The 12,241-nt window shown below is 52.5% G+C and overlaps 3 protein-coding genes across 3 annotated transcripts; 1 reads left to right on the top strand and 2 right to left on the bottom strand.

Moving 5' to 3' along the window:
* Positions 1–2,297: 2,297 nt before the first annotated feature.
* Positions 2,298–2,867, top strand: Z517_04428 (uncharacterized protein; the record flags this gene model as incomplete). Its single annotated transcript, XM_013429757.1, has 1 exon — positions 2,298–2,867. One exon carries the CDS (start codon positions 2,298–2,300, stop codon positions 2,865–2,867), a length of 570 nt encoding a protein of 189 aa, XP_013285211.1.
* Positions 2,868–4,587: 1,720 nt separating this feature from the next.
* Positions 4,588–6,420, bottom strand: Z517_04429 (uncharacterized protein; the record flags this gene model as incomplete). Its single annotated transcript, XM_013429758.1, has 1 exon — positions 4,588–6,420. The coding sequence occupies one exon, from the start codon at positions 6,418–6,420 to the stop codon at positions 4,588–4,590; it is 1,833 nt and encodes a 610-aa protein (XP_013285212.1).
* Positions 6,421–8,544: 2,124 nt separating this feature from the next.
* On the bottom strand, positions 8,545–9,351 carry Z517_04430 (uncharacterized protein; the record flags this gene model as incomplete). Its single annotated transcript, XM_013429759.1, has 1 exon — positions 8,545–9,351. One exon carries the CDS (start codon positions 9,349–9,351, stop codon positions 8,545–8,547), a length of 807 nt encoding a protein of 268 aa, XP_013285213.1.
* Between the last annotated feature and the right edge of the window lie 2,890 nt (positions 9,352–12,241).

Raw genomic sequence — 12,241 nt, forward strand, 5'->3', positions numbered from 1 at the left:
GCTTTGGCTCTCGCGCCACCATTTTTAGGCTCGGCTCTGTTATATTCCCCAGCCGTCAGCTTAGCGCCGAGCGGAAGCTCGTCAGTCGATGTATTATTGTACTTGTATGTCCTCCCTCGGTAGCAGTGGCCGTGGCCGGCGAGTTCCTCCTCACGGGGTCTCTCAAAGTATGTCTAGAAGCACGCAGATAGGCATAAGTTTTTGTCAGTGGAGCTGCATCCGCACTGGAATGGGAAGGTGTCGAAGGACGGAACATGCGGAAAAGGTCTTCAGCTGTAGAGGGGCCATGAGATGGCCTGCATTAGCCTCAGAAGTGAGCTCCGTTTTGGCGGCATCCAGCTTTTGTCCTTGATTTTTCGGCTTGTAGAACCGCAATGGAGAGACGAGGTTGCAACGCCGCGTGATAGCAATGACATCGAATTCCACGATCGGCTGGGTCAAACGGGGATTGAAGGCGGGAGCAACAGCCTGTCTAGGTTACTCGGTCGTCTGTACCAAGTAGGTAGAGATGGACGGGGGGCCAGGTAGAGACGGGACTAGGTGTGCGGAGGAGGTCGAGTCGAGCTCTGAGTCGGATGTGTTGATGATGTCGGTGGTTGTTGCTTTCAGACTCTACTACACCGTGTTGGTAAATAGTACCTCGTAGTGGTGGCAGTTCGTGATGGTTGCTCGGTAGTGACAAAGCTGATTGACGGGTGTTGACTGCATATGGAATTGTGTGGAGAGTCCAAGTTACTCACTCACTCAGTCAATTAGTCGGTCGACTTTGTCAAAACTCCGATGCATGAGGCTCGTCCGTGTCACATCACGGGTCCTGCAGGTTCACCCTTTCTGCAAATCTTTTTCCCTCCGGATCTTGTGCTTCCCGTCCCTGTGCGAGTAGATCTTTTTCGTCCCACTATGACTGGTGCCTGACAATCTCCTAGACATGTTTGGAGGGGGACATGTCTCCCTTCCCTCCACTTTTTCTAGGCGAGATTACAATCGACATCATCAAACCCCATACTCCAGGGTTCTTCCAACTGGTACGGTCAGGGCAAACATTGCCCTGGATGATGTATCAGAGAACTCACAACTCACGGGTACCTGGACCAGGCACGGCAGGGTGGCGAGCCTCAGGGCTTCGACTCCGCCAGCCAACCCTCAAGTCCGCCAACCAGGACGACACACCAACTTCCTCTAAGCCCTCTACACCCACCACACCCAATGGCGGTACACGCCTTAGTGCGCCTCTTCCTACAAACGGAGCTGCTATCGGGGCTGACGTGCGTTTTGACACGAGGTTCGGCCTCTCCATGATTCGCTCAACAACGGGTTCAACTAAGCTTTTTACAGCATGAAGCCAAGGTGCAGAAGAGTCGGTCGATGGGCTAGGCAAGTGGACACCAGGGCACCAGTGGGCCATGTTGACAGGTAATCGGTTCTGGGTCACCAACGAGCAGAAAAAAGAGGCGGGGTTGGCCAATGATACCACCAACACCAAGGGACTAGTATCCGAGGATAGTAACAAGTTGCTGAGGCGTGGGTTGCGCTGGGCGGCGTGGTAGCTCGAATGGGCCTAGGGATCACTCTTCGAAGTCTCTGCGCCTCCGCCATCAGCAGCCTCTCGTCCTTTCCCCTTCCCGTGGTCGGCAGGAATCCTTCAGGCCTTTGCATCTTGTCCTCATCCGGTTTAATGTTCGCCTGAGCTGACAGACTGCGATGCCCAATTGGATGCTCACCTCAGACCGGTGATCCAGTTTGTTCCTGCATCTGGTCCAAAGGTGGTTCCCGAGTCTCCGATCAAGTCAGTGTTGGGCGCAGGATGACTGACAAGGATGAAGTCAAGGCAAGGACCTGGACCAAGCTAAACGTGCGCCGAACGAAGCGGCGGCCGTTCCAAGCTGCTAACATGGACGTGGAGGAAGTCGACCAGTCAAGTGGGCGGAGCGACTGAGCCTAGTTCACCTGGCCACTTCTATTCCTATCGCATTCCTAATCCCACATGATCGAAGGCCCCAAAAAAAGTAGAAGGCAGGTTAAGGCAGCCAACCTATTACTGAACGGAGCAGTTACAGGTTTGGCCTGCAACGCTGTTGCATTAAAGAGAACTTGCCTCCCACCCTGAGAGGTGAAATCTTTCCTCTCGGATCATCAATTCAGCTCACATCAGAACAATCACTTTCATTTTTTGCAAGTCAGAACAGGTCACTCGTTGTCCTAAAAAGCTATATAATACTATCGCTCAGCATCGCACCACCAAACCCGCATTAATCCAATCACCCTAGAGAATCCTTTCATTTCCCCCAGCAGACACCATGCGTTTCTCCAGCATCATCGCTCCAGTCAGCTTGGCCGCTCTGGCCTCTGCCGCCCCAGCTCTCAACGCCCGTGGGTACGGAGACAGCGACTCGTGCATTCCCTATAGCATTGCTATCGACATTGAGACGCAATGGATCTCGACCCTCACCAACTTTGACGTCAACGTGGCCACCAACCTGCTCGCCCCTGAGCTTGTCGATACCTCGGACTCGATCAACTACATCGCAGGCATTCCCCTCGGCGGCCCGACATTCCCCAGCGCCCAGGCCTACATTGCCGGTCAAGGCGCTCAGCCCGCCATCGGATTTACTCTCCTCGGCACTGATGTTGTGACCTGTGACGGCTACATCGTTCTCCGATGGATCGGCGCCGTTGGCCAACAGACCTACCCATCGCAGGGTATCACCATCTTGAAGGCTGTGCAGAAGGGATCTGATGCCACCGTTGGCCCCACTGGCTGGCAACTCGCCGAGATCCACACCGAGTTCAACTCTGCTGCCTGGGTTGCCGACATTGGCGGCACCTGCCCTCCTCCCTCTGGCACCGCCCGCCTGGCGAGGAACTAAGTGACGATGGCAAGGAGGAGAGATAGAAGTGGAGGAATAGAGTGGTGTGAAACGACAGGAACGAGGAATGGGAAACGCATCTCATACTGTTACTGGGAAGAGCAATCATGTCGCATTAGCAGCTCTTTGTTTTTTATCTGAAATCAACCCTGGAGAAAATAGGTAATGGAAATCATCTGCCGCCCGAGTCCTCGGGGCTGCCATACTCACAGAACTCGGTCCGTTTTTTTTTATTCGTACATACGTCTTTTGCCAGCATTTAGCGTTTTGTTTTTTTTTGGTTTGGTGGGTGATAGAAACAACAGAACAAGAACCAGAACATGGGTATAGAGGTCTCCCCACAAGGAATGCCAATGAATTGATCACATCACATCGCATCGCATCGCATCACCTCATCTCTTAGTCGAGCAGTGAATCAGTCAATTAATCAACCAATTGAGCAGTCGTCCATAACCTACTTCTTTTTTGGGGGGGAGGAAAATACTCATGATAAGCCCATACACACGAGCAAGGTATACGGTATAGGATTAGGATGGGGTATCTATACACACCCTTGCAGGAACATTTTTCGGGTGGTGTGGGTAAAGTGTTTGATATGATTTGTACTTTTGTACTTTTGTGTGTATGCACGTGTGAGAAGCGTTAGGTAGCGTAGCGTGGCATGGTGCTGTAGTAGTGTGGCAGTGTGGTTTTTACAGCAACCTCGCAGTGGGTAGGTATGTACTCCGTAATTATGTAGGGAGAGTACGAGGGAGGGAGGAGGGACGAGAAAATAAACTCACAGGCGTTCCTGGGCGTCCCCTGGCTTCCCTGGGGATCCCTGGCTGGGCGCCTGGGCGTGGCTGGGGTTCCCCGCGGTGGATGGGTGGATGCTGCGTTTCGATCTCGCACAACTCGAATACGAAATATGCATTTCTTGCTCGGATCTGGATCCTGGGTGGGTATCATCGATATGATATGATATGATGTGGATTGTCATACGCACGAAGAGATGGAGATAGAGATGGCGGGGAGGGTGAGAGTGAGAGTGACAGTAAGATGGGGGAGGGAGACCGCGTCACTGCTACTGCTACTGCCACTGCTACCACTGGCGAACCACTATAACTATACGAGGTACCTAACTCGTGTATCTCCATCACGACATGAGGCACAAGGCACAAGGCACAGATTATGAGTATGAGTATGTATATATACACCTAATATTGAGTATGTACATCGGTCTCCAGGCATTTAGCAAGGCATGGCCAAGACAAAGTTTCATCATACCCTTCCTCCCTCCTCCCTCCTCCCTCCTCCCTCCTCCCTCCTCCCTCCTTCGGCATCCTTCTTCTCTCGCAAGGATTCTGACTTTTGATATCCTTGAACTCGGTCCTCGGTACCTGCATTGGTCCAAAGACTAACAAAGTAACAACCAAGGAATAATAAAATCCGCCCTCTCCACGATGCCGGTCGAGAATATACAGGCTTGGATAAATCAGAAAAAAAAAGGACCAACATACAGGCTGTCTGTCTGTCCATCTGTCTGCAGCGCTTCGAATCAGTCCATTTCTGGTATATCAATCTACTGTAGCTCATCTCCCCCATCGTAGTATCTAACAACAATGCCCTCCCCAACGCCGTCGCCGTCGCCCCGTGTTTCTGCAAGGTGAAATAGACTGGCTCATTCTTAGCTCTGCAACTCCTCCAACGCCAGATGCTATACCAAGAACCGCACTCTCTATTAGTGCTTCATGCCACACCCACAATCGGCGATTCCTTCCGCCTCGCGCTTCCGATGCTTGAAATCACCATGGTATGCATCTAGTACCACCAAACTGCCGTCCTCGTTGACGGGCAGACCAGGCGGTCCCATCCACTCTCCCCAGTCCCCCTCGACCTCTCCCTCCACTGAGGTCTTGACCTTTTTGCTTTTCAGCTCTTCCGTAATCACGCCCAGATCCAGGTCCAGATACTCGGCAATGAACTCGCCCACTTCGATGTTCTCATGGTTGCCCACCAACCCTGGAGCGTGGCTCGGGTGTGAGGCGTAGATATTCACGTCCGCCGCGGAATGGCCATGCGTAGACCATCCAATCTGTGCCCGGCGAGAGATGATGTCAGAAAAGTGGTACAAAGGAGGCCAGATCGGAGAAGCGTCGATAATAGCGTCAATCTCGCCCTGTGAGAGGTCTGATATGCCCAGGTTGGAGCTGACCAAATCGCGGAGTTTAGTACCCTTGTCTGTACGCGAAGCATCTGCACTTTCCGAGATATACTCGCTCCACTTGCGTGCGAGATATTCGGTGGAATGTGTTGCGTTGGCCAGGACTTCGGGGAACCACAGGTACGATGGATATGTCTCGTGCAACTGGCGTGCTGCAGCGAGACCACCAGTCTCATGGTCGGATGTGGACACAAGAACGCCCTCGGTCTCGTCGTCTTCGAGAAAGTCGAGAACAGCGCCGAACGACTCATCGTGGGCCAAGACCTCGCGCACCTGCGCACCTGGGTCGTTGAAATGTCCTGCATGGTCGATTCTTGACCCTTCAATCATGAGAAAAAACCCCTTGTCGGAGTCCTTGGTCGCTGCCGACAAGGCTTTGAGTGCCAGACGGGCCATTTCGACTTCGCTTGGGTAAACTTCCGACACATGCACTCTGTCGATTTCATATGGGACGTCTCCATCGGCAATCAAGGCAAGCAACGGCAACTGCAAGTCGGCGGCGCTCAGGTTGTCAAAGTCTTTCTTGTTGTCAACGTAGGTGAAGCCAAACTTGTCCTTGGCCATGGCCACGATATCCTTGCCATCGGCCCGGCACGAACCCTCAGTTGTGTTGGGCAGGAAATGACATCGTCCACCACCAATCATCAGATCCACGACGCGACCCAGAGGATAGTGACCTATCATTTGTTCGGCGATGAGATCTTCGTATTCCCTTCGATTCGCATGGGAGGCAAAGCAGGCGGGAGTGGCATCGGTGATCCTCGTAGTCACAACCAGTCCAGTCATGTATCCCGCTCTTTTGGCAGCCTCCAGGACTGTTCCGCAGGGAGTGTGATCTGGTAGCACCGAAATTGCACCATTGTAGCTCTTGAATCCGCATGAGAAGGCCGTGGCGCCAGCGGCAGAGTCGGTAACCAGGCTGCTGGTGCTCCGCGTCCTCGAGGAGCCGATGTGATGTCGGTCAAGAATCAGAACGTCATCTATGGGCCGCCCGGTCGTGTGTTGTCTAAAGCTCCGCGTCATTGACAGCGAGGTTGGGCCCATGCCGTCCGAGACCATAAATATCATATTTCTCTTGCCAGATGGCTTCCCATCTGGACCCCAACCTCCCGTCCGAGGTCGAGCTCGGCCAACCGTGGATTCATGCTGATATATGACGCCGAGAATGATGACGGACACGGTTGCAAGGAGGGCCCAGACGAAGAGACCAATTTCCCTCCATTTTCTATACTTTTTGGCCGGGGATCGGTTGGTCGGTTGGCCTGTGAGGAGGGCGTCTTCCTCTTCGATACCGTGGGTCGACGAGTTGGGCGAGGCAGGCCGAGCGAGGAGTGGTTCTTCTCGAGTCATGATGATAGAACGGTGTCGGTCTAGAGGGCCAGACTCAGGACTGCGGGATTAGGCGTGGTGAAGCCATAAAGCAATCAACCTCGACGTTGTCCCGTTGCGTGGGTGAGAGTGACTTCATCCACTAGAGGTGCAAGCATCACAGGGTCGAGTTGAAGGGACGGACGCATGATCCCGATTGAGGCTTAGTGGGTGCATCACGTGGAGCAGGGACAAGGTCATGTGGCCATGTGAGCTGCGCTTCTCTGCCTTTTATCACCAGTACTAATTTCCGCCAATGTATCTTGTCTCAAGTACCAAGTTCCTCATACTACAACACTCCCTAAAGAGTCAGAGGCACTTCATTTTACATATGCCACACCGTACAGCACAGAGCTCTGATCACGGTCATTTCAGCAGGGCTAGGCCTGCTTCCTACCAGTCATATTCGACATTTGAGCTAAGTTTCAAGTAGCTGATGCTTCACAAAGATGTGGTCTCTATCGAGCGTCGTAGATTGTCTGCCCTCTGATACGCCCTCGAAATGGGCATGGGTGGCAGGATAAGGCTGGACCATGGCTCAGTCGCAGTTAGGGCTTAGGCTGAGGGGCCTGAATACTGTGAAATGACTTCCTCCTACCCTCCAATATCAATGAGAAGTCAATGTCTTTACCATTCATGTCAGATGAGAATGGCCAAGCACGTCGTGTCTGAACAACACTCTGGGCGCACATCAGTCTTTGTATTTTATCTCTTGTAGGTATGTCGGTGGATGTACCCTGTATGGCTTGTGCCTTTTTCCCCACCAAAACGGCGATACATTGTCCGATATTTGTTACACAACTAGTGTTGGTGATAGTGGATAGGGTAAGCCATCTACATAACTGGCATGGAAAACCCACCAGTTATTAATGGCTGGCTGGATTGTACCTGAAAAGTCCCCATAAGGCGTAGGAAAGGACTCTCACTCTCACAAAACTTGCCCCAACAACGCCCAGGAGAGGCAGCCACGGGGGCTCAGCCTGATGCATGGCCGCATGGCTGGAACGAATGTGGAAGTTGCTTGCTCCGAGTTGATAATCTGTCCTGAGGCGTCAGCCTCATTGTCATCGTACCATCACAGCAATAGCACACGAATGTGGAAACAGCCAATGTGACTTGACTTGCATCTTCGGATGAGAAGGCGGTTTCATCAACCCTCTAGCTTCTCGTGGGCAAGGAGTTGGGAAGGGAGTAATTTGCGCAATATACCACAATGAAAAAAGCTATATATTAGTAGGAGACGCCCGGCATTTCTCCCCTCGAACTTCTCTCATTCGATGGCTGATGGTTGAGTAGCGCAGCCTGATGATCCTCCCGTCACCTCGTCGCCCCCTTGGCACGTTATTGCGCCATAAAAAGGGATGCCCGCGCAATCGAGGGATTGAGGATTCAAAAAGCTGACAAACGGCGGCATTCCTTTTAATTTATGGGATTATTGGCGTCCATAATATTAAATCCTCGAAAGAGAAGCTTTTTTTCCTCCTTGGTCTTTTGTTTTTGTTTAAACGTTCGAGGACTTGAAACTTTGTCGTGAGATTCTTGGTTTAATGCGATTATTCTCGAGGGCCGATCACTTACTTGTCCGGGGTTGCTCAGCCTTAGGGCCAGGGCGAGCAATAAGGCTGAGCACCTGGACAGACACATCCTATGGTGCCATGGGCGACTCTGACTACAACCACAGCCAACACATTTGGAAGATGGATTATTTCCTCAATTTGGCATTGCATTACAAGAGATGTACCATACCAGCTCCAGACCTTGCCGCAAACAAAGCATTTCGGTCCCAGTCATTGAATCCCAAAGGATCCCTTCTATATGGCACCAATCTAGGATGTTCAATCATCCCACTGCAACCCCGAATATTCCTGGACAAAACCGTTGTCAAAACACGCCAAAGCATTCCGCCGTTTTAGTTCCTCATGACGCCCAGTAACGCAAAGCTCAAAGTGTCTGCATCTCGAAAATGAAATGGACCGGACCATTTGTGCACCCTTTCATTCGACTGCTTGGGCATGTCTTTCGCCATGGCATGGGTGAAATGGCAGCAGCAGCAGCATCATCATCGCATATGAATACATGGAGTCCTCCGCTGAAAACCTTCAACTCTTAAATCAGTTGGGCATATCTCGCACCCGCAAAGGCGGCGACACCGGCGGATACGAAAAGACCTGCCCACACCATCATCCCCCGCTGAGCGCTCTTCTTCATGAAGCTCTCCATGGCTTGAGCATCGTTGAGCTTGGGGAACGGAACGTCCTTGGGGACAGGAACTCCGAGGATGGCGCACAGTGGCTCCCAGCCGTCGCGGACGTCATAGAAAAACAGTCTCTCCTTGGGGACGACCTTCTTCAGATGCTCGATATGTCGATCCCACATGGCTCTGGTCGGTCTCTTCGGTTCGCCGGGGCGGAAGTACAGTTCACCGACACGGCCGTCGTCGAGGGCGTCGTGGTATGTTCGGAACCACCGCAGGGTGGGAAGGGGAGCCAAGATCCAGGACAAGACAGTCAAGTTACCCTTCTCCACGATCGGGGCCAAGCTGTTCCACCACTTATCGGGATCCCGCACGGTGCAGATGACTTTGGCGTCGGGGTAGATCTCCATGAGTTCCTCGACAAAGGCGTTAGAGGGCAGGTCGGTACAAGCAACATATCCATCCAGCATCTCCTTAACACCCTCGTTCAAGGCCTTGCGGTCTGCTTCGCTCTTGACAGGGGTATGTTTAATGATTTCAATCCAACGTTTAATGTGAGCCTCCGGTGAGTTTAACATCTGGGTGCCGCCGTGATAACAGGGGCCATCGAGGAGGTAGGAACAGGCTGCTCCGAATGATGTGGTTCCTGTTCTGGAGAGACCAGCGCCGATGACTTTGAGGGACTTGCCGCTCTCGGGCTGAGATGCTGTCTGACCCATGGTGTATGTCGAGGATGTTCAGGTGGGCGATGTCGATGCTGTTGGGGGAGAAGGTGAAAGGTCCCTGGAGCAAGACAGTGCAAGGGGATATGAGGTCACTGATGGAGTTTGACAGAAGGCAGCAGTCCAGAACGCAACGAAGCGACAAGTCAACCAAGGTATGGAGAGAAAGAAAGGGTTGATGAAGTCGATTCAGGAGGGGCTGGAGCAAACACTTATCTTTTTTCCCTCGACGCGCGACCTGACGGGGAATGGTGGCTCTGTCAATGGGCAACCACAGCCATGCTAAAGGAGAACCAGCACGCTGACTTTAGGGCCGCGATGTGAATTGCAACAATCCTAAGGAGAAACTACGAGATTTCCTGTGTCGCGCAGATCCACTTTTGAACGTGCTCGGCCCCATCCATGGCAACTATACTGTGTTAGACCGTGAATCGGCTGTTCAGGACTAACTCAGAATACGGGTCGTGACTTCGCCAACCGCCCTTCTAGGAGGGGTCCTTCAATTTGGAGACGTCGATGCTGACGCCGATCTGAGAGGAAAACCCACTGGTGAATTGAGGATTGAGGACTGTGCTCGGACACCGCAAATGGACTCAACACGAGGCACAGAGTTTTGAACAAATCTCTAGTGCGACGATCAGATTTAGCTGCGGAAACGCGCACCGCGACCAGCATGGCAGCTCAGCCTCAAGCTCGTGCCCTCTATACGACCCTTCCTCGCTGTGTGTATTCCCTTGCAAAGGCAAATCTTCCCATGCCTTTGTACCGATCCTCTGTCCAGCCACACAAGGTGAACCAAGACAAGGATATCGTCCTCTGACAGGCAAATCCTCCGAAAGATTTCTGCAGGATCAATCATGAACGAATGACAGGGGCAAACAGTTCGAAAGAGTGGAGGAGTTATTGAGGAACTGACTGCAGAGAGTTAGCCAATCCACAGGCTAGGGACAAATGAGAAACCAATGATCACAGCAGCGAAGCGACAAGGGTAGGTTACTCCAGGCTGACCATACTACTTCGTCTGTGTGCAAACCATCACCGACATCCGAATGCGGCTGTTTCTGAAAAAAAAAAGGGGGCATCAAGGTTGACGGATGCAATAATACTAGTCATAATCAGTGTGGCGATAATCTACCAGGTGAACCCTCTTTGCCTCTTTGTTGGGGGTGGAGGTTTGGTTCGGCTGCTTCCTGCGGCTTGGCGTGTCTTGCCTAACGGTCACCCGCTTGGGGAATTCGAACCTGCGACAACACCAAGAAACCACCTAGAAGGACCAAAATGCTCTGTACCTATCATTCAATCGACCCGATACGCTCTCCCTAGGCCCCCGACTACCCCTTGCACAAACTTGTCGGTATTCTTCCCCCCCCAGAACTACGAAGCAGAGCAACACAACGAACAGGAGACGAGGCGCAGGGGCCGGATGTCGGAGGACAACATCGTTAATCTCGACGCGCTGCCGAGTCGCGGTGCTGGTCAGCCACAAAAGCACCAAAGTTACATCACGATCGGCATGCTCCATCCCGGAGTTCGGACTGGTCTCTCCCTACCGAGTATACCTACTTTCCCCATCTGAACCTTTGCCTCATCTTGACCCGCATATCTCGGCCGACTTCAAGACCCTGCCACACTGCCACAATGCCTCGACATATGTATGTCGGTAGGGTCCTTCGTGCTGAGCCAAGGCGATACACAGGACTGGTCTACCCGTCGTACCACACCGTGTGACTGGACCGTCTGTGAATTCTGGGCTGGAAGATGCTAATTCAGGAAGACCACAAGACAAATGCTTGGGAGAAAGAAGCAATGCGGTAGGTGGTCCGCTCCCCGCTGGCAGGTTCAAGATGCTCTGTGATACAGTCCAGGCTCGACAGGCTGCCACTCTGGGTAGTGCTTATCCTGGCGAACACCGAATTGAACCAGTGATGCATGATATCGCTTCTCAATTCGACCTGGCGTGGATGGCCGCGTCTCAGGTCGACGGATTCTAACCGCCACACCCACCATTTGTTCTGCTTTCACGCAAAAATACCCTGCTGTTGCTGGTCTAGGCAACCATCGAACTGAACCCCGACAAAGCCATGTTATCCGACAACCGGCTCTCCTGAACAGAACATAACGCTAGCCACGTCAAGGACAACAGGATTTCTTCAGGAAATTGTCGCCAACTCCAGAGACGTTCAGGTGTTCAGCGCGGAGTCTTGGCCAATGCTTCGAAACGGTTTGTCCCTGCCATGTGGCTTGGGTGGCCTTGCCAGACACGAGCAACAGCTGTGGACTACAGAAATGGTCCAACTGCACGCTATCGAGACGGAGCAGCGGACATTTGCCGAGGATCCTTGTTGGGACTGGGCAACTGCAATGATTCTCACGAGATATCCAGCGGTGCTACACACAACATTCCGCATGCTAAAAGTATACGGAGTGGGAAGCCGTACATTTTGGAAGGTTGCAACATGGGCTCAGTCTCCTTTGCTCGCAGATGGAGCCCCAGGGGCACGCCATCCAATATTTGCATGGCCGACAACCGATCATTGCCTAGACTCCGATTGCCTGGGGGCCGATCTACTCGTACGAGTATCAGCTGGCTGCTGCTATTAGCCTCTGTCAACAAATCACGCCAATTTATGCACACTGATAGTGGCTGGTGAGCCTCTTTAGCTGCAGCAACTTGTAGCTGGTCACACCAAGCTTGTCGCCTTGAATCCAACAGTCTCATTTCCACCAAGACACGGACAAAGCAGGATATACATGCAGCAAATGGGAACTGCCCATCCTTTCTTGAGACATGGACGCGCACGATGGTAAAGACTGGCGTCTCTTGGCAATGCGCTGTGTACTCTAGAGTGATGATCGTCCGAATAGATGGGCATCAGCTATCAAGATT

The sequence above is a fragment of the Fonsecaea pedrosoi genome (genome assembly GCF_000835455.1).
Source record: "Fonsecaea pedrosoi CBS 271.37 unplaced genomic scaffold supercont1.3, whole genome shotgun sequence".
NCBI lineage: Eukaryota > Fungi > Ascomycota > Eurotiomycetes > Chaetothyriales > Herpotrichiellaceae > Fonsecaea > Fonsecaea pedrosoi.